The 26,225-nt window shown below is 34.6% G+C and overlaps 4 protein-coding genes across 5 annotated transcripts; 1 reads left to right on the top strand and 3 right to left on the bottom strand.

The window, feature by feature from the left end:
- The first annotated feature begins 6,380 nt into the window (after positions 1-6,380).
- Positions 6,381-9,840, top strand: LOC129893764 (E3 ubiquitin-protein ligase MBR1). Its single transcript, XM_055969146.1, has 5 exons — positions 6,381-7,230; positions 7,943-8,098; positions 8,978-9,073; positions 9,156-9,308; positions 9,407-9,840. The coding sequence occupies exons 1-5, from the start codon at positions 6,616-6,618 to the stop codon at positions 9,539-9,541; spliced, it is 1,155 nt and encodes a 384-aa protein (XP_055825121.1). The 5' UTR covers positions 6,381-6,615; the 3' UTR covers positions 9,542-9,840.
- A 1,365-nt stretch (positions 9,841-11,205) lies between these two features.
- LOC129893763 (uncharacterized) lies at positions 11,206-16,671 on the bottom strand. 2 transcript variants are annotated; one of them, XR_008767587.1, is made up of 11 exons: positions 16,258-16,671; positions 16,081-16,158; positions 14,942-15,056; positions 14,788-14,835; positions 14,436-14,659; positions 14,192-14,294; positions 13,646-13,746; positions 13,360-13,534; positions 11,911-12,076; positions 11,693-11,793; positions 11,206-11,605 (listed from the first exon to the last, which is right to left on the bottom strand). XR_008767587.1 is itself a non-coding variant. In XM_055969145.1 (11 exons), the coding sequence occupies exons 1-11, from the start codon at positions 16,504-16,506 to the stop codon at positions 11,546-11,548; spliced, it is 1,425 nt and encodes a 474-aa protein (XP_055825120.1). In that variant the 5' UTR covers positions 16,507-16,671; the 3' UTR covers positions 11,206-11,545. The 2 variants fall into 2 exon arrangements, 1 of the variants encoding a protein (XP_055825120.1); XM_055969145.1 differs by having other exon boundaries at positions 11,906-12,076.
- Positions 16,672-17,131: 460 nt separating this feature from the next.
- LOC129896502 (uncharacterized) lies at positions 17,132-20,691 on the bottom strand. Its single transcript, XM_055972420.1, has 5 exons — positions 20,389-20,691; positions 19,461-20,318; positions 19,161-19,269; positions 18,502-18,637; positions 17,132-17,323 (listed from the first exon to the last, which is right to left on the bottom strand). The coding sequence occupies exons 1-5, from the start codon at positions 20,499-20,501 to the stop codon at positions 17,205-17,207; spliced, it is 1,335 nt and encodes a 444-aa protein (XP_055828395.1). The 5' UTR covers positions 20,502-20,691; the 3' UTR covers positions 17,132-17,204.
- A 1,797-nt stretch (positions 20,692-22,488) lies between these two features.
- LOC129895573 (uncharacterized) lies at positions 22,489-25,345 on the bottom strand. The gene is made up of 2 exons (XM_055971297.1): positions 24,126-25,345; positions 22,489-23,558 (listed from the first exon to the last, which is right to left on the bottom strand). The coding sequence occupies exons 1-2, from the start codon at positions 25,343-25,345 to the stop codon at positions 22,721-22,723; spliced, it is 2,058 nt and encodes a 685-aa protein (XP_055827272.1). The 3' UTR covers positions 22,489-22,720.
- Positions 25,346-26,225: the final 880 nt, after the last annotated feature.

Raw genomic sequence — 26,225 nt, 5'->3', positions numbered from 1 at the left:
ATATTAGACCGTCGCCACTTGGGCTGGGCTTTGTAATATTTGTGCGGTTAAGATTTCTTATGTTGTCCAATCCTACGTCCCTAAATTAGTTTCATAACTAAGTAGCTAAATGTAGATCTTTACGAGCGTGAACTTAAAAAAAGTAACTTTTATGTATAAATTAATTTTAGAACTTTGAAGTGCTGAAAGTTATTTTTATAAATAAGCAGCTAAGTGTTTGGATAAAAGTGCTTAAATGAGGAAAATAATGTGAATTTTAGGGTTAAAAGAATAAAAAGGGTAGTTTGGAAATTTAGTTAAAATATAAGGGATATAAAAATAATTTCCATGGTCAAAGAAAATGATTTTAAGAACTTAGAAAAAAAAAGTTAGGAATCCTAACTTTTAATTTTTGACTGACTTTAAGAACTTTATGGCTTAAAGTTAGCGTTAGGCAAACACGTCCAAAAGCTAAAAAAGGCTTTAAGTTGATTTTGACAAACTTAAAGCTCATCCAAACGGACTCTATTATTTATTGCATAACTTACTTGTAAAGGGCTAGTTGCCTTCCTTTTTTAATTTACGAAAATCCCTTAAAAACATGATAATTTATTCAGATACATTAATTCAATAATTAGGTAAATAAAAAATAAAATACTTAATTACACTATTTTATTTATCATATTTTTCATTACTCCCATCCATTTCAAAAAAAATCAAAAATCCATTCTTTCCATCCGAATACATTAATTTAGTAATCGGAATATATTAATTCAGTAATCCGGATACATTAATTTTGATTCATAAATTATTTCTATGTTCAATGTATCATGCTTTAAATGTTACCCGCTGATACATAAAACCCTAATTAATATATCCGAATTATTGAATTAATGTATCCGAATTATCATGTTTTTAAGAAATTTCTGTAAATTGAAAAAAGTAAAGAAAAATGATAACTATCCCTTTACGCTATATGATTTGTGTAAGTTATAAAAAAAAATCGAAGTGAAAATGAACTACCAAGCTTTTTATAATATTTCCTCTCTCTATATATATAGGAAAAATTACTTAATTGAGTGCTTTTTAAAAATTAATTACTGATTTTAGCGATATTTTTTATTTATTACAATTTATAGCAATACATAACAATATTATGATAAATATACACTTGTATTAAAAGTGAATTATGCATACAATATAAATATATTATAAGTGTTTTAAAATATATATTCTGTTTGTGTAGTAAGAAACTGACATAATGTATTATAAGTCTATTAAAGTATGTGATAAATGTATTATCCCTTTATAAAACTTGTATTATATATGTTTTATAAATAATTCTCTGCAATATGTATTAAAACTGTATTATAAATGTATTATAAGTGTTCAGTGGAATTATTTTTTTATTGCTATAAATGATAAATATTTTCTTAATATTGTATATTTATGTAAGTTTCCTATATATATATATCCATGACAAAGCTAGTCCATCATTTATGTGGGCCTAACCCGGAAATACAACAAATAGCCCATTACATTCAAAACTATAAAGCCCAAAGGCTTCAGTCATCTCAAAACCTCTTCCCTCTACCTATTTAAACGGGCGATTCAAATTAATTAAAATGCTTTCAGTTGAAAAAAATACTTTATTTCTCTTTTCAATAAATTCATTATCCAAGACCAATAAGCACAAATCCAACACTCATCAAGAGCTTCCAGAATCAACATGACTTAGAGCCTGTTTGGATTGACTTATAAGTTATTTTCAGTTTTTTTTTGAGTGTTTTGACTAGCCACTTAAAGTTATTTTTGTGCTTAAAATAAGCCTTAATAAATAATTGAGTTTGTTTGGATAGACTTATTTTAAGCAATTTATAAGTTGAAAACCGTCTATAAGTCAAAAAAAATAAATTGGAGTGTACCTACTTATTTTTTTTAAACTTATAAGCAGTTTTCAACTAATAAATTAATTAAAATAAATCAATCTAAACGGACTCTTACAATATTTAAACTTCATTCACACCAAAGAAATAGATGGCTAACATGTGTGTGTGGAGTGGATATATACTTTTATCATTTAATCATATGATTAATTCATACATCAACTACATTCAACCACTTTACCTTAAAAATATATTATAATATATATAAAATCATAAATTTCAAAAGATTTCTAGTAGCGGGCGACGACACAGATACTATAACATGTCTAGAATAACAATTTCTTTTTTCATTATTTTCTTATATTCTTACCCATTCAAATTATATCATTTATGAAATTTATTACCTTAGAATAAAAGCAAGAAAGTCAAAAAGGCAAATGTAGTGATATCAGAACATATTGTACCAATAAGAAAAGAAGCAATGAACTTCTTTCTCTTTATACAGTCGCACTAATCAATATGCTTTCACTTTCAACTCCTAACTTTACTCCTCAATTTTCTAAACTTTTCAAACACTATTTGGCGCTCTCTATATTTTCTTTAACTTAAATTTATAACCAATTTTTATTTTTATTTTTGGGCAAAACTCTCGTGGCTAAAATAGCTGTAAAAAATATATATACCCGTAGAGTATATAGAAAACAAGTCTACTTTGTACAGTCTGTTCTGTTGTCGGAGGAAGCAAAAAAGTAAGATGTCAACGGCACGTTTGTGCGCCATACAGCAGTATTACAAACACAAATTTTTTAAATAATTTTTAATTAAATTTTGTATATATATTAAAAAAATTATTAAATATTAATTACTTTAATTTTTTTAAAAAAATCCATTTATAGAAGTTTTCATAACTAATTAAAATCTATTATTTTAGAAATAAAAAATACTTATTATTTGATTAATTATTTTTATTATAACAATTTATAAATTTTAAATCTTAAATCGTCCGCGACCATTCTCCTCAAGATTTTTCATGCTTTACATTGAAGATATATTTTTAGGTCAAAGAAATAGAGTACACTTTTTTGTTATCACATGCTCATGATTTATAGGAAGTAAATCTGTTTTCCCACTTGAGCAAGTGTAAACTTGAAGCCTGGGAATAGATATTATGCTGCTATACAGCCAATTGTTGATTTTCTCATTCTCCGTTCAATATTAATTGTTTTGTATATTAAAAATAATTATTTTAAAATAGTTGTTAATTTAAATAATCAAAAGAGAATTAATTATATTTTTTTAATTTTACCCTTTAACATTAATTATTCTAGACTTAAGAGACACATAGATAGATAAAGATTAAAGAATTAATAAGAGTTATATTAGTCAAATAACACTATTAATTAATGTTTTCTTAAAAATTGTGTAAAACCTCATTATGACAACTAAAATGAGACAGAGCGAGTAAATAGTATAATAAATCAGCAAAATTTTATTTAAGTTTGTAATCTGAAAATTTAAATGTGTCATGTGATGAAAGAACTTTTAAAACTTAGGATGATAAATATGTTAATAAAAAAAAGTGCTAGATGAACTAGAATAGATATGTATAAACAATGTAAGGTGTGTTTGGACTTGATTGATGCCTCGTGGTTTCACCAAGTATTTAGTATCTAGACCTTTGTGACAGAAATGCAAGGTAAGACTGCATACAACAGACCTTTATGGTCAGACCATTCCCCGAACTCTATGCATAGCGAAAACTTTAGTGTACCGGCTGCCCTTTATAGGCATATTAACATCGCATTAGAAGAGAAATGTTGGTTCCACCTCACAGTTGGCAATTACAAATTTTGACGTGTAAGATTGGTTACCTATCGTTTGGAAACAAGTCTAATTATTCTAAAGTGCCACACCTATTCTCATGAATATGATATTTTAATTTTCACTTGATTCACCATTAAGCACACAAATTAGATCAGTACAATATGTTAGAAGTATGTTGCAGCTAAATATTTTTGCCTAGTTTTAGAAAAATAGGGTAAGTATATCTAAATTGGGATAATTGAAGCAAAATAGCTTAATCTTGAACAAAATTAGAATAATCAGATAACAGGTAGTGCCAAAATAAATGTGTATGAAAACCTTGATTAGGATTTAATTCAAATTCTACATTTGTTAAATGTTCCTTTCGGACTAAAGCGCACTAGTAATTAAGATGGCAAAAACAAGTTGTTCCTTTTTCTTTTGATTTTCTGCTTTTGGTTGGCACTAATTGTTTGGGAAAAGCCTTTCATTTCACTTTATCAATAAAAATAAAGTAAAGGCAAAAGGAAATTTTGAGGGCTCAACATTTTCATTGCAACTCTGCTAATTAGTCAGCCACACAGCTAACATAGAAGACAAATTGATGCATTCTCCACCAAACCCAAAATGATGCTAATCATTTGCACCAAACTTAACCAATAACGCATTCACAACAACCCAATGTTGGAGTATATACGCAGATTTTGCGGAGTTGAAATGTTGTTTTTGATAAATCCTTGATTCAAGAAAAATGATTTACAAAATGTCTTAAAAAAATATAAAAGTAAAAAGATGTGACGAATATAACTAACGAAAGAAAGCATTGATAGCAGGGTGAATATAGCCCAGTAAAAGAAAAGATAATAGTAGTAACATTGAAGAATAAGATAGCGATAGAACAATAATAATAATAATATCGCTAAGGAGCGAAGATGGAGATGATAAGGAGCTCTAAACTAGAACCACGCTCTCCTCCAAAGGATAGAGATATTGCTCAACTACGTATCTACTAACTTTTTACCCTAATTCTTGACCTTCATATATGTTCTCTATCTATAGAATCATATCCTCGATGAGCTGAAAATGTGTCATTTTCTATATAATTACCTCTCCAAAATTTTTACCTCTCCGTAGATCTATCAATGACAACCTCTCGCATCTCCTCATTGGAGCATTTGTGCTTTTGCTTTTCACATGTCCAAATCACCTCAATCTCGCTTCCTAGTCTTGTCTACTATAGGGGTCACTCCACCTTGTTCCATATATATTGTCGTTCCTAATCCTATTTAAATTGCATATTGTAATATTTATGTGGTTTAAAAGTTACTGAAGTTTTCCCTAATTCTACTATGCTGTACTTCTAAGAAAGGCAAAAGAGACTAAAAAGGTGGATAATAGGAAATTAGGAATATTATGCTTTCTATGCTAAAATTCCTCCCCACTAAACCCCATTTTATTTTCTGGTTCACCTTTTTCCTCAAAAAAACAACAAATGAAAAAAAAAAAGTGAATTGGCATCTAGCACAGTAGCATTTCATGCTTGTGCTATTAATACAAATTAATTGTCCTTGCAATTCTTTTTGTATTAAAGTAAAGATTAGCAAAGTATCAGATAAGATAGAATCTTAGCAATGAATTAAGTTATCTACTTCCATATTATATAGGATAAAGTGTCAAAATAATGGCTTTAAAATATTGAAAATAACTTAATTTGATCCTAATTCCTTTTAACATAGTTTTCGGGGTTCAAAATACCTATTCATTTAATATAGAATTATGAGATGATATATGTAAAATTTTAATTAATTGAGCATTAATGGTTTATTTCAGTGTAAAAACATATTTTTAAAGTGTTTCTTTTCTTAGAATGATATTTTATAGGACAAAGTGTCAAAATAATGTCCTTAAAATATTGAAAATAGCTTAATTTGATCCTAATTCCTTTTAACATAGTTTTCGGGGTTCAAAATACCTATTCATTTAATAGAATTATGAGATGATATATGTAAAATTTTAATTAATTGAGCATTAATGGTTTATTAGTCTATGGAGATATACTAAATTCAATTCATAAATAACTCGATCTATTCAAATTTATTTTTTTTCGATAATTTAATTTTATATTTTCTATTACTATATGTTGTTTTTTATTGAGTCAAGAATCTATAAAAAAAAAAATCATCTAGTTCTACTACTCTTACCTCTAAGATAAGAGTATAATTTGCATATACTTTACCAATCTCAAATCCTACTCTGTCGGATCTAAATTTCTAAGAATCCATAATTATTAAAAGACGAAGAAGTTGAATTGAATACAACAACAATAACGGTGAAATCTCACAATGTGGAATTTGGGGAGGGTAAAGTGTACGTAGATCTTACTTCTATTAAAATAGGACGGCTGTTTCCGAAAGACCCTCGGCTCAATAAAAGCATAAAAGAGATTAGATAAGGTTAAGAAGTTGAAAAAAGAAGTTGAATTGAATCTAAATATGAAAAAAAAAACAATTGAAGTTTTTTTTTTTTTGCACTCATTTTAAATCATAAATTGCAGCATTATTTTAAAAATAAAATTTCACATGCAATTAACATTAAGCCATTTTGTTGGGTGATTTTTTTCTTTTATTTTCTTTTTTCCATATTTTTTATTTTAAAAGTAGTAAGGGGAGTGGAGTAGAGTATATTCTTTTTTCGGTTTTTCCTCACCTCTCACTTCATCATTCTTGTGTTTCTCTCCTTCTTCTTAAAAATGTTTCTTCTCTGTCTCTGACAATCCCCCCTTATTCTCTCCCTCTCAATTTCATCCCTTTTATCTTCAATATCTTCTCTTTAATACTCCTCTCTCTCTCTCTCTCTCTCTCTCTCTACAAAATCTAATTTCTTTACAAACCAAAATCTTGAATTTCTTCATTGTTGTCTTCTTCATCTTTTACTGTGCACAGCAACCATGTCTGTGGTATTTTCAGAAAGCTCAACAGTTTCAGACCAAATTAGATACAGAAAACCCAGAACTCAAAACCAACAAGAATCCCAAGATATGGATCCAATTTCTTCTTCTACTCGCTCCACTAAACCCACCATTTCCTCTCTACTTTTAGCACCATTTTCTCCTACAAGTCCCACCCATGAAAACTCAAATACCCCCAGTGCCTCTACAGTTTTTTCCACTAAAAAGAAGAACTTTGCCACGTTTAGGGGACTGGGTTGTACGGCGTCTCCGCAAGTGTCGGTTCCTGCTGTGATTAGGACTTCGGCTGACTGGGATTCCAAAAGGGTCAAGAAGAAAAAGCAGAACAGCAACAAGAACAAATCCCTCAATTCGTCTGGTAACGTTGGTGGAGGAGTAGCCGTTGGCTGCAATAACGCCGTCCAGAATAACCCAGCATCGTCGTCTTCATCAGCACCGTTATCGTTGTCATCGAGCTGTGTGGCTGTTCCTGATGTTTGGTGTGGTCCTGGAATTGGATTAACTACTGATGCTGCTTCTGTTGATTGCGTTGTTTCAAGAAGACCCGTGTCTGGAAGGGGAAGAATTGAAAGTGACAAGGTTACGCCCAGAGAGGTACTATTTACTTTTTGTTTTTCTTAAATTAGATTGATTTAGCATTAGAATTGCTATGCCAAGTTTGTTGCTTGTACCCAATTCTATGTCATTTAGCTAACTATTCGAATTTACTTGTTGATCTTGATTTCATACGTCACAATTACCTATTGAGATTTAAGCTTTGGATCTGCCCTTGGGTTTTTGGTGAAGCATCTTTTTCACCAGGTTCAATTTCAGGATCAAGCCATTTCTCAGCCTGAAGTTAGGTTTCAGTAGTAATATTGTTCTCTAAATAATTCATTAGCATGTTTATCTTAGTCGATAGTTGATGACAAAAGGGAGAGAAGCTGCCCTCAATGGATTAGGATGTCATCCCTCCTCGCTTTGCCGTAGCTTATGTCCTTTAGACATGTCATTTGCTAATGTGTCTAATCTTGCGTACTACATCTTTCCATCAAAGAATTGAACTTGTTGATTTGCAAAGTTATTTGGTAAGTCAGTCTTGGTCATTCTACAAATAAAAAAAGTCTTGCTTGGTGATCCTTCCACTCCATCTCTCATTGTTGGTTCTGCTTGTTTATCTCGCTCTTGTCCATGTTTGCTTCATTTCAAATAGATCTGTAGGTGAACATACATGGTTTACATTTATTCTTGATAAAGTTGATTACAAGGTTGACATGTGAGTTAATTCTATCACATCTAACAGTTGTTTCCTTTCCTTTCTCTACAGCGATCTGCATGTCCTATACGAAGAATGGTGAGCCCAGAAGACAACCCTTTTCTGGATATAGAAAGCAGCCTTGGTTTACCACGCTCCCAGATAGAGTTGTTTGCATCTAGGCATCATCGACATTCTCGCCATGGTTATTCAGAAGGGCTTGCTGAGGTGAGTATATACATACTTTACTGCCAAGTAGATTAGTTATCTCTTGCTGCTTCAATGTCGTTTATCATGTAAATTATGAAGTTGTCGTTCCTATGTGACTGTCCAAGTAAAAGTATGTTTTTCGGTGCTCGTGAACATCTAGCCCATGATACCCATTACCTTTCATGTCAATGTTCTTCAGAATATGTTCTTATTTTATAGTTGTGATTTTCTTTAGAAGGAAACAGTGTTAGGGAGATGGGTTTTCGCACAACTTTTTGTCCAGTTTATTACTGGAAAACAGCAACCTGGGCAGTATTACATGCTGATACATCCTGCTTATCATTTTTTGCTTTAGTGTTTCAAATATGTATGGTTAGCTAGGAAGATGGCCCAGCATATCATTTATTGACTTATTTATGTTGGTTAGCTAGGAAGATGCCCAGCATATTGTTTATTGACTTGTTTATGTTGGTTAGCTAGGAAGATGCAGCAGTTTCTTGTGATCGTAGCACTTAGTTTTGAGTGCCAAATAAAATTAAATGAGACGTCATGCTTAGCCCAAGGAAATGCTCGAGCGCCTTAAATCACATGACTTAGTTGATACTCTTGAGCATCATTGACTCAAGGCTGTCAAAGTTTGATGTTGGCATAATTTTAAGAGTCTAGAATCAATAAGCCTTTGTTCTTCTAGAAAGCATCAAATTACTTAATTTGATTTCTGTCTAACTAGTTTCATGAGTTTTTGTGGGACACTATTTGCTTAGGATTTTGAAAATCTGTTAATTGTTTGCCATATTTTGTCACTGTTATTTCCTGAATTGTGTGCGGCTTCCATGGAACTACGGGAACCAATCTTAAGGATATAATATACATGATCTTTGTGGGGTGTGATTGCAGATTGTGATGCTTCAAAATAGTCTTATGGGAGGAAGAATAGATGGTCTTGATCGATACCGGAACTGGAGACTTGATGTGGATAACATGTCCTATGAGGCAAGTCATTCCCTTGTCAATCCAGCCATCGTTGTTTCCATTCCATAATCTCATAACTAACGACCACCCTTTAAACAAACAGGAATTGCTGGAACTTGGTGACAGAATTGGATATGTCAACACAGGATTGAGAGAAGACGAGATAGCTCGATGTGTTAGAAGAACCAAGCCCTTCTTTTTGAGTAATTTATCTCTTATCCGCACAGAATTGGAAAGGCAATGCACCATCTGTCAGGTTTATTTCTAATAATTCGTTAGACATCATTTTTGTTACTTCTTGAAAACTTTTTTTGGTGTTCTACCAGTTTACACTTTGTCCTTTTCGGAATACAGGAGGAATACGAGGTTGAGGATGAGATGGGGAAGCTGGATTGTGGACACTTCTATCACATTCGTTGCATAAAGCAGTGGCTGAGTCAAAAAAATAGTTGCCCAGTTTGTAAATCTGCAGCTATGTCTAATAGCTAGACATCAACAAACAATTTCACCCCTTATGAACCTGTTGGTCATTTTGTATAGCTTCTTCTGTCATCATTACAAGCAAGAAAATTCTTTACAGGGTGTTTCTATCCTCTACTTATTTGATTACTGAAAGTGATGGTTCTGTTGTTTGAGTGGCAATCCAATGTGGATGGATTGAAACGAGTGGTACACAAAAGTATTAGGCTTCTGGTTTGAGTACAGTGATTGAATGGTACAAAATTTATAAGTTTCCCTATTCTATGTCAAGGTTGATTTGGCGCTTCATAATATAATTTTTTTTTTGTTCGTCTGTTTGGTTCCTATCTGCACCCCAATTCCCAAATTTATTGCTAGAGGGGAAATTATTGGGTGATATGATTCGAAGGACATTTTGGTGTACTACGTACATTTTTAGTTCAACATCACAAGATTTAATTTAAGAATTAATCATGATAAATTAGTATAATTTGATATAAGCACAGGGTACTTGATCCCATTGTGCTCACGGTTGAAAGCTTCATATTTAGGTCAATTATTTCTATATAGATTTTGACTGGGTTAACAAATTTAATACCTCTTCTCTAGTGTGATGATTCATTCATTACATTGATCTCGTTTTCTTTTTAATGTTTTTTTGTTACAAGAGCACAAATAATTTTATTCATAAAATTTTGCCGTTTAAAAATAGTCCTTCTATTACCATTTAATTGTCTACGAAAATCAATTTAATTAATTTTTGAAGTTAAATTGAATTAGTTGAATTTATATTTTAAATTTAAATATTTAAAAACTATATAGAAAATAGTATAAATTACAATTCTTCTCATATTACAACGACATACTCAATGAGTTGGTGTAATTCTACAAGTGAGGTCTGAAGAAGGTATATAACAAGTAAACCTTATCCCTACCTCAAGAAGGTAGAAAAGTTATTTCCGAAAGACCTTGGCTCAAATGACACATAAAAAGGCAATACATAAGTAAAGAGAAACAATTCTTCTCATATTAATATAATGGAAAAAATACTTTTTAAAGTCCATATAATTTGACTATTAAAAAGCAAAACATGATAAATAAAAGTGAACTAAGGAAATAATGTATTGGAACAAAAAGAAAGACGGAAGGTCCACTAATCCACATCCATAAAAGGCCAAAACTTCATCTAGTCTCCCCCAACCTTTCTTCCTCTTTACTTAATCTTTCTATTTTCTTCTTCTTTTTCTCGTACAGTACTGGCCCTACTATAGGATAGATGTGAAGTTCAAATTGACAAGTGTTGCACATGGTATATGTATCTTTACAGAGGCGGGTATTTTGGTCAAATCACTAGAAAACTTGACACCATCATATGTGAACATTTCATTTAATAAAGAGTGGACCTTCTTATCATTTTAAGTGACAATAGCTTTAAAAGTGGGTCACTACCAGCCAATCAGTTTCACCAAAATAAATGGACATTGATTCCTTCATTCTCTGATCAATATTGAGGAATACAAGTAGGAACGATGTCAAATCAAATGAGAAAAAAATTAAAACAAATACAGGCAAACTCCTCCATGCCTATACCACCAAAATAAAAAAAATCCTCAAATACAGATGCTTTACGAGTGAAATGCACTCCTGATGCTTCACAATTACACATTTCTTACCCACCATTTAATGACAAAGGGTTCACGATTAAATATTTATACACATTTAATGAATTTTCTAATATAAATACAAGGTCTATACAAAAGCTATTGAATTTGTCCGAATCTGTACCTAATGTTGTAGCTCCTCCGCCCTTGCCCACAATGGTTCATCTCAATGAACGTATACTTCCTATTAAGATGGCTTGCATGGTCTCCTGGCCTTTCACATCCATCTTATGATCCCACGCATCGGGTGTAGGATTAACAGTTCAGCTTCTCCCACTGTCACATGATACTTGCACTGTGGTAGAGGTGGTCAAGTAATCTGTTACACCTTCACCTGGAACTGGATGCAGAGGATGCTACACTCTGGAGATCATCAAGAGATATCATGTCGACTGAGAAATTCAATTATACGTGGATATACTTGATAGTATGCCTGCATTTACATTGCATCATATTTATAATATAACTTACACTAGTGGTGTGGCAATTTCTTTGCAATGACTATTTCAATATCACATACCATTCGTCCACCGACTAAATCATAATGGGCATAGTGTGGACCTCGAGGTTCACCAAAAACTTTATAAGTAGCCAAGTTCTCAGGAATTAGCTTGACAGTTTCTAGTACGTTAACATGACAGTAAAAAGTTAGCAGTCAGCTAACTAAAGAAATGATTGGGAAAATGTAAATATGTGAGTAAGCATGATAACAAATCACAAATTTATATTCTACCATACACAGCTTCAGGAGGACAAATAAGGTCTCTGTCTCCTGCAAGAGCTAAAACAGGCACATTGCTTTTGTGAAGATGGTCTTTGTAAAAGAAAGTTCCACTTCTATTCCGTAGGCCGCCCTTTTCGAAGGCTGTTGATAGCTGCGAGAGAAGTTTAGCAGGAATAGTGCCTGCATAAAATGTGACGATGTGGTACTCCCATGAATAATAGCAGCAAAAGTACTCTTAACAGTCTCTTTTCTTATTTTCTTTTTTAGTGGGGAGTGTTGGGCAGTTTAGAGGATGCAAATTTTAATCTATTGAAGGTTTAAGAGAGAAGTTAGGCGTGCAAAGTATCACGTTAGCAATGGTCTAATGATCTCAAAGACAGTTTATGCAACACAATATGACACACACACACAATTTATTCATCAAATACTGCTTGGACAGGGATCTACTTGACAGAGTTGGGTTGAGAAACTATGATTTCAGAAATAAAAACTACAAAGTCATTTTTCCCACAATAAATGTGAGTGTTTCCAAGATTAAGGTTGTTAAAAAGTTTGAATGAAGTACAATACAGAGTAACAAAAAAAAGAACATTATAAACTATCTGAGTTCAAATGTGGTAACAACCTCAGATAGAAAATATGAGACCCAATACTGGATAAGTACAAAGTTAGATCCAAATGTGCAATCACATAGCAGTCCATGATAATCAACAACCGTGGATATCCAAGAAAATTAAACAAGATTTCTAGTATAATGACACCTATCACAGGCAAATTCTCCTATATTAGCTTGAACTGTGTGCAAACACTTGACTGCCTATTGCATATTGCTGTTCTTGTGTAATGCCATCTGATGATACCAATCTTATTAAGGATTCCATGCACTTGTTATCCCCTTCCATCAAGTCAACAATTCACCTAAGGTGGAGCCAATTATATCAATTCTCTTCAATACGTTTACTATTAGGATGCAACTAACCATAAAAGCAAGAAGCAATAAAGTAACTGCAAAAACATTAAGGAAATTTCTCATGTTTGGTCAAACATTTTGGAAAATGTTCTCTCTCGGAAAATAAGTTCCTTGAATTTGAGGAAAATGATAAAATATGAAAAACAAGTTACACAAGTGACATTCCACATTGATAGTGCCCTCTCACCTTCCAATATACCTCATCTTCATCCCCACCCCCTGTTGTCCCCATCCCCACAACCCCACACCCTACCCTCCACCTTCACCTCCCATAGTATTTGTCTAGATTATATATAAATACTTTTAAGATAATATTTTTTGCTTGTGTACCAAAACACAAGAAAATTAGTAAGAAACCCACTAATTTCCTAGAAAACATTTTCTAAGAATATATTTTTCATCATATCGAACACACCCTACAAATCAATCATGATTTGCATCTCTTTTTGGTGATGATTATGATCTTTGACGAAGAAAACCAGCTCATACTTACAAAAGTTTTTCAAGACAAGCCTCTCAAACATTTCCGGATGCATCATATTTTGTGCAGATATCTGAGGATTTAACCATGATAAGAGATACGGAGGAAAGGATGCAAGAGGATAGATGGCTGCGAGTAATGCTCCGAGTGGAACAACTGGAAGATTTACAGCTTTTGCAGGATCTACCTGCGCAACCACTAACAGTTAAAATCCTCTTCTCATCACATCAGAGATAAACATAGTGTGGTCTTTATGAAACCATAAAGTGCAGCATGTGAAGTGTTTCATTTCACTTACTAAGGGTATAAGCCTTTTCAGGGATGACCGTGAAGTAGTGTAGTCCAGTGATGAACCCAAAGTGATGACTGAAGCCAGCTCAGTGCACTTTCCTCTGTAACCTGGAATATCCAATTATCCATACACATTTACAAACATGTATGTGTATTTTCTACATGAAGATACAGATGTAGTCCCTCTTTCCCATTTCCCAAAACGTGTGGCACTTTTCACTTCTCAAGAAGCAAACGAAGTGAGCTTTGACCTAATATCACCATTTAGATATGAGGAGAAGTGCAACTTACAAAACTTTTTGTTTAGTTTTTAAATATCTGAATTTGAAGATGAATTAATCTACTCCAACTTTAACCCTAAGATTTAGTCAAATTGACTCTAGAGGAGTTTTTTTGTTCTAACAATAAATGTACTACTAGGAATAACTCTTTGCTGTAGAAACAACTGCAATGAAATTAATCCGAAGGTTATTTGACTAAATTTGGCAACCATTTTCTCCCATTAGTAAGACTAGGAAGTACAGAAGTCTTGGTAGATGAGAAGGCGTCATACCGTCTTGTGAAAGCATTGCATACAGCAAGATACCTCCCATGGAATGGCCAATAGCAAGCAACTTTCCATCCTTTGGTCTGCTTTGGTTCCTTATGTAGTTCATCTACATAAGCAAAAACAGAAGCGCTAACTAATGCACATCGAGTGCATAAATACGATAATCTTAGGAAAGCTCCTACAATATGATACACGAGGAGATAAAGAACAATCTGTTCAAATACTATGCCGCAAGATGTCACCTCACCGCTGTAGGCACATCTTCTTCCAAGTAATGATCGAAGTCCCAGTTATACTTCCCAATCAAATGAAGCTGTTTCCAGAAATCTTCTAGTGTAATAGAAAAGCGGTTTTGCAAACCAGTAAACTGAGTGATTGGCTGTTGACTTTCATCAACAATTTCTCCAAGTCTGTCACCAAAGTCCCTTAGTTGGCTAGTGATGGAAGAAACTTGTGCTGCATCTCGTAAACCTGAATTTTTTATCCAAATATGAATGTGATGACTATGCAGTTTCCTTTTAAAAAGAGTTTTACAGTTTCATCATTTCTTTCCTGATTGATTTTGTATGCTAAGCGATAAGTTATCCATTGTTTCTGACCTTCATCAGTTGAGCTAAGCAGCTCTTCAGATATACCCTCAAATTTTCCTGACAAATTTGTCAAAATTTGCAAGTCATCAGATTGGATAGTATGTTCATTGATAACCATTATTTGCCTCATGAGTCACAGTTGAACCGTTTGAATCTGTAGTACCTTGGTGAGGATCCTTTAGTTCCTTTAGACTATTTTTTGCACTCAAGCCTGCTCCTCGAACTTCAAGAATCCAAGTATCAAATCCTTGCCCAGACATATATCGTGCAAAAGATGACTGCAGAGTAACCAAAATTCTTGATTGAAAGTTAAACCACAAAACTGATGCCTATCTAACAGTCAAAAGACAGACCAGAGGAAAATCAGAATAAAGTTCTTCAATGAACAAATCTGTTCACACATATATTTTATGCTTATATCTTGAAATACAGATCGATGAAAGCCACAAGATCAATCTAAGAAAGCCAACGGAAACAAACCATTGCACCCTCAAGTTTAATGCATTTTGCAATAAGACATGCACAAAGTGTACAATATTGTGTACATATACAATAATCAAGTGTGAGAAACTATCTCCATAAGATTTCACACGGCTATTAGACATTTAAATAAGTAGATGTTAATCCTGGAACATCCATCCCATTATTCAAGGTGAAAGAACAGTGGTGCCACCTTCAAGGTCTTCTGCACTAATTTAAGACACCAGGTGAGAAAATGATGTTATAAGAATGTCTTAGAGATACCAAGACTACAAGAGGTGGAAGTTAGCATATTTTAAGTGGATAGGTTAAAGCCAAAATTACAGGAGCAAAGCAAGGTAGCATTCTACGATTGCTCTAAATCCTAATTTCCATTTATGCTTTACTTTCCCAATCAAAAAGGTTTATATGTGTTAGAACTTAGACCAACTTCTCCATGTATTGCATGGTGCTTGTGGAAGAAACACGGCTGGAAGTTGGTTGAAGACGAGAATTTGAACGAGTTCAAAGCTTGAAATGCACCACAAGAGCTAAAACAATTTAGATGAGTCTACAACATTCTCTGGACCACAACATTTGCCTGCCCAATAATTAACAAACAAACTTGGCAAATTCACGAAACATCAGGCCTCCAATCGTCTATTGGCTGTTAAGAACCAAGGACTAATACATAAGAATTTATGCTAATGCATATTACCATAAGATTTAAGAAGACTAAAAACCAATATTGTACAAAATTTTGGATAAAATTATAAGTAGTTGCTCAATCAACAAGAGGCACATAGTTAGATGGGTGGGGAGGAGGAAAAAGCAGAGACATACACCAGGAGCAAGATCATAGCCAATGGCATTAGTGCCCACTCCAGACAATAATAACAGAGGATGATTCCTGCGGCTCCGCTGCACACACATTTTCATAATTATATATGCATAGTTTCTTTTCTGGATTTCTATATACAGAGAGAGAGAGATACAGAGTTTGATTCCAATGTAGAGAACCTGCGAAGAAGGCAAGTAGCGCCACAGGGCGAGTTTCCATTCATTGTTGGGAAGGGGAACGTAATGAAGCTCATCCGCCGTACAAACAGAGGGCTTAGGGGTCGTTCTACCACCACCGGCGCTAGCACTGATGCAGAGTCGTCTCAGCAGCTGCGGCGGATTACCAACGGCACTGGCGGCGGAGAAAGAAAGAAGGGCAGCCGCCGAATGAATCGCCCAACGGAGATCCGATTGAGGAAACGCAATCATTTTAATTACTGAATTTAATTGTTGTAGCGACTAGCGTGAGATGCATTGATTTGATTTAAACAGTATAATCATTAATGCGTAAGCTTTGAATTTCCGAATACCAAAGTTTCCTTTCATTTATATATTGTTGCTTTCAGTTTTCAACGCCACGTATCTCATATGCATGCAACTTATGTTACGTGTCCGGTTGGAGTTTTTTCAGTAGAAAATATAGAAATTAGTAATACTTTCATTTTGAATAATGCTAATTTAAGATAAATTTAAATGAAAAAAAATATGATTAGTTGTCTACATAAATCTTAATTTATTTGGGACTAAAGACATAGCTATCGTTGTTATGAACCAATTGAGAAGATTACGTAACAACATATTTTTTTGGGAAGGATGATGCGTGAAAGGGAGAACTGCCTTATGCGTACACAAATATTTGAATTCTAACACAAAAATCTTCTCACTAGTGCAAGAAATTCTGTCCAATTAAAATGTCATTACTTGGATATTTAAGTGGAGGACAAAGATGCAAAATTGTGTCCATTCAGTTAAGTAAATATCTCACTTTGACTTGTACACAAAATTGAGATTTTTCTTTTAAGGGTGTAGTTGTTTGATAAGCAAGGAGGGGGAGTAATTAATGAATACCCCAAAATGAAGTTCGCAACTAAGATTTTAATCTTTCAAGGTATAAATGCAAGCATGATTCAGAATTTCATCGACGAGTTTACAAGAGAAAGAAGGTGTTTAGCAATTTCAACAGATGCATTTGGCTTCGCAGTCTTGAGAGCTCTTTCAGACATCTCCGTCATCAATCTCTCATCATCTGCAATACACGAGAAAGGTTGCATCAGGAGGATCGATTCAGTAATTCTTACATAGTTAGCAGAACTGACCAGAACAATAACATGATTCAGGAAATAATTTAAACATGCATCTAGAGCAACCAAAAGGGTCCAAAGAAGAGGATGCTTAAGTGCAAAACTGATAGGCAACTCCACTCTAGACACAAAAAAATTAAGAAGGAGAAAGCCGTTAAACTAGGCCATGACAAGACTGGTAAAAATGTTATCCATTTGAAGAAAATACAACTAGAACGAGTAGAACACATCTACAGCAAGACTCCTGGTTCCTTTTTGAAATTTTGGTGTTTGGTATAACACCTCCTATGTGCCATTCTATCTAAAACATACGTTGGCCATTAAAAACAAACAAACAAACTATGTACTACTAATTCCATAAGGGGATGATAAACTCAATATGACTTGTGAAAAGAGCACATACACCTTACCTTATCTTCAGCAACTTAAAGGAATTAAGCAATGCGTGTGATCACTTACTTGTTTCTAGTGACACTTATGAGACTAGGGCATCCTAGCTCTAATGTCTATTGGTTATACCTTTCTGTGAATTCTTGTTTATATGGGGATACTAAAGACAGGCACATATAAAAGCTTAAAAATTGACATATATGTCAATGAGTCTAAAGTCACACAACTACGCATCTTGAATAATGGTAACCTGAACCTCCCTCTGTCTCTCTAAGGTCTTAAGTGTGCCAAAATTTCTGTGATTACTGATCTGAGAGGACATTAGGAGAACGTCATACTTATTGCAGCCTGGTAAATGTAACTGCATTCTCTTTCAGCAGATTTCTTATATGTGAGGATAGCTTTAGAGATATTTCAGGTTACAAGACTAAAATTGTCATATCTCTTGTACTAAGCTCAATGAATATGATCTTAGCTGCAGACAAACAAATTACTAACACCAGGTACATTTATAGCCTTGATGCCATACTCTAACTCCAGCCCCTCTACTTTTACATATTATTAGTCACGTCATGGACATAGCAGAGTTTCACGTTCAGAATCAAAACCATTGATATTAAGATGATGACAAAAAGAAAGGAAACAAAACCATGAAAGCAAAATGAGTCTAGATTGTTTTTTGACTAACTGCAATAATTAGAATAATTCTTCACATACAAGACAGACACCATACCTAAAATTTCTTCAATAGAACTTTTAAGAGTAAGAGAGTCAAGTTCATCTTCAGTTATAATCCTTGAACCAGCCAAATCAGCCATTAGACAAGCATTGTGAAATTGATGTCCTTCAGCCACATTCGGCGAAGGTATCTGCAAGAATTTAAAGGAAAAGCTATAAAGAAGTGTTTTGCCAAGATTAATATACTAAAATTTCAAGGAACCTGAAGTTATAAAAGCAAGGAGGAAAAATAGGTGGATCTACATATAGGTAAACATGGATTTCTTTCCGATAATCAGTAGAAAAAAGAAGCTACATTTCCATTATGATCAACTAAACATGAATCAATTCAGTTAGCTGATGCAAATCCTAAGGGAAAGGAATATCAGCTGATAAAGTTAACAGCTACTTCCATAATACTAGGCCATGATGAGCAGGCCCAAAGCTAGTCAAATTAAATGTCTACAAATAGAATTGAAGTTGTACATAGTAGACAAGAACATTATCTACGTTTTCCATACTGTCCTTTATCAGTTTTTTAATTGCTTGTACATTTATAAGTTTCATTTAGTTCATTCCAATTCTCCAATATTTTCTTTAGCAATACTTAGTGATCTTTCATCAACTAGGTCATTTGTAAGCAATCTTAGTACTCTATAGAATGTGTTTACTTACCAGAATACTAGGTTTCCCAGTAGTTAAGATCTCAGTGCAGATCATTGCTCCAGCTCTAGATACAACCAGGTCTGCAGCTGCATACGCTAAATCCATGGAGTGCAAGAACCTTCACCAAGTTAAGATCAAATCAGTTTAAAACGGAGAAAAGGATATCTCTTTCTTAACAAAAACATAGAAGCCTGAAACTCAAAATTTGCCATACAGTAATACACAATTGTCTAGTCTAAATCAGGATATACAACATCTTCATCTTAATGAAAAAAGACATCAAACTGTTAAATAAGAAACAACACTCACGGGGTAATGTATAATCGGGGATGGAATTTCACGAGGCTCTCCATCTCATCATATGCTAAGACCCCAGTTTGCCATATCAAAAACAAGTCTTTCCATTCGTTTAACATCTCTGAATACAAATGCAAGATGGCAACATTAAGTGCATTAGCACCCAATGAGCCTCCAAGAATCAATACCACCTTACCATCCCCCTTCCCTACCACTGCATTTGAAAAGAAATGGCGTCTTCCCACGGCCTTAGACGCATATTGCCTCAAAGACAATCTCACTGGATTTCCACACACCACACATTTGCTCTTTTGCCAAAAACAATCAACACTAGAATTAAATGCAACAAACACATTGTAGGCAAACAAGGAAAGCACCCGATTAGCTATTCCGGGTACTGAATTCTGTTCTTGAATTGCGAGTTTAATGCCTCTGAGACTTGCAGCTAAGCAAATTGGAAATGAAACAAACCCGCCAGTTCCAATCACTATATGGGGTTTGAATTCTTTAAGTATTTGGGAACTTTTAATTAGGGATTTGACGAGAACATAAGGGAGGACGAATAAGTTGTAGAGAGAGAGAAAGGGTCGGCCTAATGGTGCAGCAGGAATCGGTTCAAAAGAGTATCCTGCTGTTGGTACTGCAGTGCTCTCCATTCCAGTTTGAAGTCCAATAAAGAGAATTTGGGCATTAGGGTCAAGGACTTTGAGGTCATCAGCAATGGCAATCGCCGGATAAATATGGCCACCGGTGCCCCCTGCGGCCAATATGATTCGAAGGGTGTCAGTTCCAGCTGCTGCTTCTCCGGATGCATTGGTACTTCGGTTGTTGGGTTTGTTGAGAGAGAGACAGCTACTGATCTTGAAATTCCTGAAAGAATTTATACACATTAGATACAAACAAAAGTGATAGTTTATACATAAGAGAAATAGAGCCTTGCCTAGATTGAAGTTGAACGGAAAGAGCCAAAGGTAAGGATTTGGGAACAGAGAATTGGGTTGTTTTATAGTACCGGCAGCTCGGAGAAGAGTGTGAATTAATGGCAATTGACATGATTAACAAAGAAATATGAAGAAAGCAGAATCAAGATTCAGGGGACACATTTGTCTGCTCAAAGATTCGAGCTTTACTAGATTTTCCCTATACAGTAATATTTTAAATTAGGTTGGTAGATGAATATAATCTTGAGTTCATGCTTTATGTCCAATAATTAATGTTTTCACAACTCCCAACCTACTGTGCTAAAGGTCCCAGGCAAGTCTCTTTCAATTATAAATCTGAATGAGTCTTCTGATTGTAACATTATGTTCTTTAATTTTATCTAACTTCTTTGTCATTTGATTTAATAGGTGCGCAATCTCCATTGTTCTTTCATGGATCTGTCTTAGTATTTATCGCTCAACGAGGACTCAAGTCTGGAAGGCAGACAATATGAATGAGGCACAGAGGTGAGTGTAAATCTTATTTTTAACTTACTTATCTTCCAGTTGGTACATGATAATGAAACAAATAATAAACTACGTAAAGTTACTGTAATATAAGCCAAATGTACTATATGTTACATATTACATACCATATATATATGTCATAAGTTAAGGGCTTAAATTTAAGACCCAAAAAAAAAGATCTTGATTCAAAAATATTGTGGAAATAACTCAACTACGTGGGTATTTGCCAATGACCACCTGGAAATTTCTTTTAACAGTGGCATTGTGACATTGTAGCTGCCTTCTTAGAATATCTAATGGTTTTTATGGTCATTGAGTTCTGTTCCATTTTAGTTTTTACATACAGCAAATTTTCCTTTAGTCATACTGGACTTTGAAAAAAGTCTTGACTGATACAAAATTTCGTCGCCATTTGTTTATGATACTATAAACACTCATCTGTTGTAAATCATTTTATTTTATATGTCTTTATAACTGGTAAATGAATTTGCACATGCTCTTTGTTTTGACGGCATGTGGGTTTTAAGTAGAAAACTACATGCTTGCAAAGCAGTATGCAGCATGAAAACAGTAAGCAATTAGTAGATACTATCATAATTATAATCCCATTTTAATTATTATTCATATGAGTTTCATTTCTGACAATATCTGCTCTTATATAAGTGAAAAAATCAGAGGGTTTTTCCCTTTTTCAAGGAAGGGGTGTCAGACAGGCCATGTTACAATGAAATAGCAACTATAGTCTATAGTAGTATGAGATAAAATAAGCCAGCTAGCTGCATTTGTAAGTTGCACACCTATAATACAATTCTCAATCTGATTACCAATTAGAAGTCAAAACCATTTTATTGATTGAACATCCAATGGGAACTCCACATTCAGAGAACATGATTCTGTTGACTTACTTGTCAGTGTTGGTGCTGCAGTATGTTAGATCTGCTAGCTAATTGAGTTAATCATAATTACTTATCTGTTAAGTTGAGACATAAACATAGCTGAATGTATAGGGAAAAAAGATGATGACCTGGTTAAAGATTTTGTTTGGCTCATTTGATTCATGTAGCTATAACTGAATCATGAAAGAATGATTAGTTTTAGTGGAAAGCGATAGGCAACTCAGCATGTTTTTGAATTAACTGTTTCTCTGGTCTTTGCCATGTTAATGATTTATGATTTGTGTTACTAGCTATAGAGATCATCCTATTCCTTTTTTCTTATGTGTTGTTTGTAACACTGCACTTGAATTTTGTATTGAAGTGCCTATAGCAATTCTTGTTTCTCTATAAGTTCAGGAAGTGTTGAATTCTGACTTGGTTGAGCTAAAGTTCATTGTGTCATTCCATTGGACTGAGCTTCATAGTTTTCTTAGTCATAAATGAAACATTTCTGAATAGAAGGCACTATCAAACAACTGCAGTAGGCTTCAACATATTATTGAGCTTGAATGATGCAGATATCAAGAACGTGTTACCTGAGGAAACCAGTTCTTCTCCTTTTTGACATAATCCAGAGAAGCTTAAATTAAATGAACGTTGTTGACCAAAGGATTAGTCTATAGTTTTTTTATTATCCAATACCAGTTTATTAAGAAAATATATGACCAAATGGGGAGCAATAACTACATCGAAAGCAATTACAACATTGTTTTTCATTTCGCCTTATGACACCACATGCAAATATATTCTAAGCCCTATCAAAGCAGCAGCATGTTGTAGGATGAAGAATACCATGATACCCTTATTCTTTGCCATAATGTACTCCGAACTGTAAAAAAAATTACACTAGATATCAAATCTTTGAACAGCTTTGTTTTATTTGCAAAGGCTATGAAGTTCTGTTTTGAGTTGTGGTATTCTCCGCAGCTAACTGTGCTGTAGCCTGTGATAGTAAAACTGCAGTGTTAGGGGTCATAGTTTGGTACTGAGAAGGAAGTGTTGGAGCTGTTTGTTGGGCATAGAAGACCTGGTCATGCATAGGATGAGAATAGTCATTGCCGTAATTAGCAGCACCATTAGGAACAGCAGCCATTTGCTGTGATGGAGGAGGAACCTGGGAGAGGCCATAATACTGTTGATGATATTGACTTGAAGGAACTTGAACTACTGTTTGGTTTGCTGGGGTAGCTGTTCTGTAAACATTGGCAGGCATTTCAGGCTTAGAGGACTGGATTGTCCTTGCTGGATAAATAGGTGGGAGAGCTTCTTTAAAAGCTACTGAGGATGAAACTGTGATTGGATTTGCCGTTGTTAGCTGCGGGCTTGAAGCAACAGCACTAGCATCAGCTATATTAGATTGCACTGTCAAATTATACTGCTGAGTCTGAGGTACTGGCACATAATACATTTGATACTGCTGATCCATTTGTTGATGAAGTGGTTGCTGGGTTAAGGGTGAGTACATTTGATAGTAAGACGGGATTGCCACTGGGCCTGTTGCAGTATGTTGGATGTAATGCGCATTGGCAGGAACGAACTGCTGCTGCTGCTGCTGATTTTGCTGTGGGACTTGCATAACTACGGAATCTTGAACTTGCTGCGTCTGGATTTGAGAGTTATAGTCCATAACAGCAGGATGCACTCTGGTTTCGCGACCTGTTGCTGGAGGTGCATCTTGGTAAACCGTGTGTTTAGAGAAGGATGTACCTGACGCGATGCTGCTATCACTGGAAAACATCCAAAAGTATTTTAGTTGATGAAAGTAAAAACTTCTCGATGTTTTTAATCCCAAGCACGATAAAGCATGCTTAAAGTGAAGACTGAAGAGCAACAATTACCTTCAAGTCATGTTATCTCTGTGGTTTATTACTAGTTCTTTTGTTGTTTAGATCTAAATAATATATCTAAAGCTATGATTTTAGCTGCCGAAATTCTGAATAAGAGCATAGGTCCCTACAATGGAATCTTGAGTTTAAAATATTGAAGAGTTGTGTGATGATTGATACATTAACAATAACAACATACCCAGTATAGTCCCATAAGTGGGGTCTGGGACCTTGTCAGGCAGAAAGGTTGTTTCTGAAAGACCATTGGCTCAAAAAAAAATAATGATGACTGATGCATTAGCACGGAGAAAAGGAATTACTGAGGTTTCACTTTTGAAAAGAAAATAGAAGAGGGGGGTTACATTATTGTTGTGATCTTTTCTTAGATGTCATGCTATTTTTGATTGATCTTGGACATAGTGATATGATGTTAGTTTTCAACGAAACTAACACAGAAGTGAATCATACCTTGCTACAGAATCAGGTGATTGCAAGTTGTAACCTCCAGCGTGCTTTGAATCAGGTGATGGCAAGCTATAACCATCTCCAACTTTCCGCTGAATAGGCTGTAAAGGCAATGGAGGCTTTCGGCGTCCAGAGGGAGCACCATGATCTGATTTCTCATCATCAGAGATAACCCGGCCATGATGTTCCCCTGTAGCCGGTGCAGTGTTCACCATTGTAACTGATGACATAATGGCTGCACCACCAATTACAGTAGGAAGAGGTGGCGTTGCAGCTTGTGCAGCCAAATGAAGGTAACCATCATCCAGATTTTGTGCATTTGAACCTACATTCATCTGTGAAAACTGCTCGTCTAACACGAGCATCTGACCGTGGAATCCTGCATTCATTTGACCATCTTCAGCTCTAACTTTAATTTGAGGCAAATTTGGCATAGATGGGGATGAAACACTGGATTCAAATGATGAGGTCGTTTCAACCATTGGTGAATCAGGCATAGTGGATTGCACTTCTTGGATTACATTCTTTGCCATTTCCTGATTATTTGTAGCCAAGGACTCATTCTGAGCCTGATCCAGGTTTACACCAGAATCACTTTTGGGAATCCTTTCAAGCTCCAGAAAATTACCCTCCGCAGCTGAATCAGAAAGTCCTCTAGAAAGCAAGCTAGCATTGTTAAGAGCATCAACAAACCACGTTTCGGATTTAGAATCAGCAAGGAGGCAACCCATAGAGGCTGCAGTTTCAGGTTTGGCAAGAAAAAGGAACAAACGAAGACGAGATGGTTTCAAAGGGGAAGCTGACATTGCACGATCATATTCTTCAATCATGTTATCCAAGTCTTCATCAGTTGTGACAGATACAAGGGAATCAAGTTCTTCATTAGGGAGCTGATACTTTAGGGAAAACCCGCGCCCGTTGAGGAGAATATGGGAAAGGCGAGATTGAAGATCAGAGAGGGAGGACTGACGGTCAGCAACCACAATGCGGGTGTCACCACCAACATAGCAGAGGGACTTATCATGAGGACGGGGAATAATGTGACCCCCATAGCTGCATATGAGACGGAGTTTGGCACCGGGGACCTGAGCCAAAGACTCCTGATCCCATGTATCATTTTGCCGGGAGCGCGGGGAGGAGCTGGCAGAATCTGAATAGTTTTGTTGGGCAATGGTAACTATTGGAGTGGCAGTGATATGGGATGGAATAGGTGGAGGATCCATTGATTTCAGATGAAAATGGACTAATGAGAACTCTACTGCTGAAGGCTTATTTTTGGGAGAATAGTGTATAACACTAGTAGTAATTTAAAATAGTTGTAGACTTGTAGTATTATTATATATATATCATCAAAGGTTACAGCTAGCATATAAACAGACAGAGGTAAACAGAGTTCAAAAACCTACTGGCAACAGCTAATAAGTGATCAAGAAGTGAATGGAGAGATCCATTTATCTATGGAACTTTATTTGTTGTCCATGATATGTAGTATAGTAATACAATATTTGACACTATAATTTTTCCAAAGAGAGTATCGAAGTTTACCACAATGGTTGAAAGAATGAACTGTTGTCATATTAGCCTCGTATAATCCTCAACTCGTGAACTACCTTGTGAAAATGAGTTGGGATTTAAGTCTATATTTTTCATATGATATCAAAACTAAACTCATTTATGTTCTTGATTTATGTTACTAGAAAAACACGTGTTTTTCATGATGAATATTCGGGTTGGAATTCTAACAAATAAGTAAGAAACTTACTTTCCAACAAAAAAAAATGAAATTGAATTTTTAAAGTATAACAAATTGTTACTTAGTAAACATTTAATGCATATAAATACAATTTCAAAAGATTCAAGAATTTAATATTTGAATTCACTCTAAAAATTAAATAATTACAGCAAGCCCCATTATTCTCTTCATGACCAAAAGCATATTTAATAATATATATATATATATATATTTGGCAGATATGAATTCTCTGTAGTAACCGTGGGGGGGGGGGGGGGGGCTGTTTATGGAGAGAGTTGCAGGATCACATGGGGAATTTTATCGAAGAAACCAAAGGTGAGCTAAGACTTGGGGGAATCCACGTGTGGTCG

This window comes from Solanum dulcamara, chromosome 7, assembly GCF_947179165.1.
Source record: "Solanum dulcamara chromosome 7, daSolDulc1.2, whole genome shotgun sequence".
NCBI classification, from domain to species: Eukaryota; Viridiplantae; Streptophyta; class Magnoliopsida; order Solanales; family Solanaceae; genus Solanum; species Solanum dulcamara.
The sequence above is the reverse complement of the archived record's forward strand: the minus strand, read 5'-3'. Positions and strand labels throughout refer to the sequence as shown.

Excerpts from the sequence above, each read along its gene's own strand:
- LOC129893764 (XM_055969146.1), top strand. The coding sequence starts at position 6,616 with ATGTCTGTGGTATTTTCAGAAAGCTCAACAGTTTCAGACCAAATTAGA. Across the intron at positions 8,099-8,977 it reads ATTCAGAAGGGCTTGCTGAG|ATTGTGATGCTTCAAAATAG; the intron begins GTGAGTATATAC and ends GTGTGATTGCAG. Across the intron at positions 9,074-9,155 it reads TGGATAACATGTCCTATGAG|GAATTGCTGGAACTTGGTGA; the intron begins GCAAGTCATTCC and ends TTAAACAAACAG.
- LOC129893763 (XM_055969145.1), bottom strand. The coding sequence starts at position 16,506 with ATGATTGCGTTTCCTCAATCGGATCTCCGTTGGGCGATTCATTCGGCG. Across the intron at positions 14,660-14,787 it reads GCTTAGCTCAACTGATGAAG|GTTTACGAGATGCAGCACAA; the intron begins GTCAGAAACAAT and ends TAAAAAATTCAG. Across the intron at positions 11,794-11,905 it reads TCCTCCTGAAGCTGTGTATG|AAACTGTCAAGCTAATTCCT; the intron begins GTAGAATATAAA and ends TTAACGTACTAG.
- LOC129896502 (XM_055972420.1), bottom strand. The coding sequence starts at position 20,501 with ATGTCAATTGCCATTAATTCACACTCTTCTCCGAGCTGCCGGTACTAT. Across the intron at positions 19,270-19,460 it reads CCCCGATTATACATTACCCC|GTTCTTGCACTCCATGGATT; the intron begins GTGAGTGTTGTT and ends AACTTGGTGAAG. Across the intron at positions 17,324-18,501 it reads TTCTATTGAAGAAATTTTAG|ATGATGAGAGATTGATGACG; the intron begins GTATGGTGTCTG and ends CGTGTATTGCAG.
- LOC129895573 (XM_055971297.1), bottom strand. The coding sequence starts at position 25,345 with ATGGATCCTCCACCTATTCCATCCCATATCACTGCCACTCCAATAGTT. Across the intron at positions 23,559-24,125 it reads TCACCTGATTCTGTAGCAAG|TGATAGCAGCATCGCGTCAG; the intron begins GTATGATTCACT and ends GATGTTTTCCAG.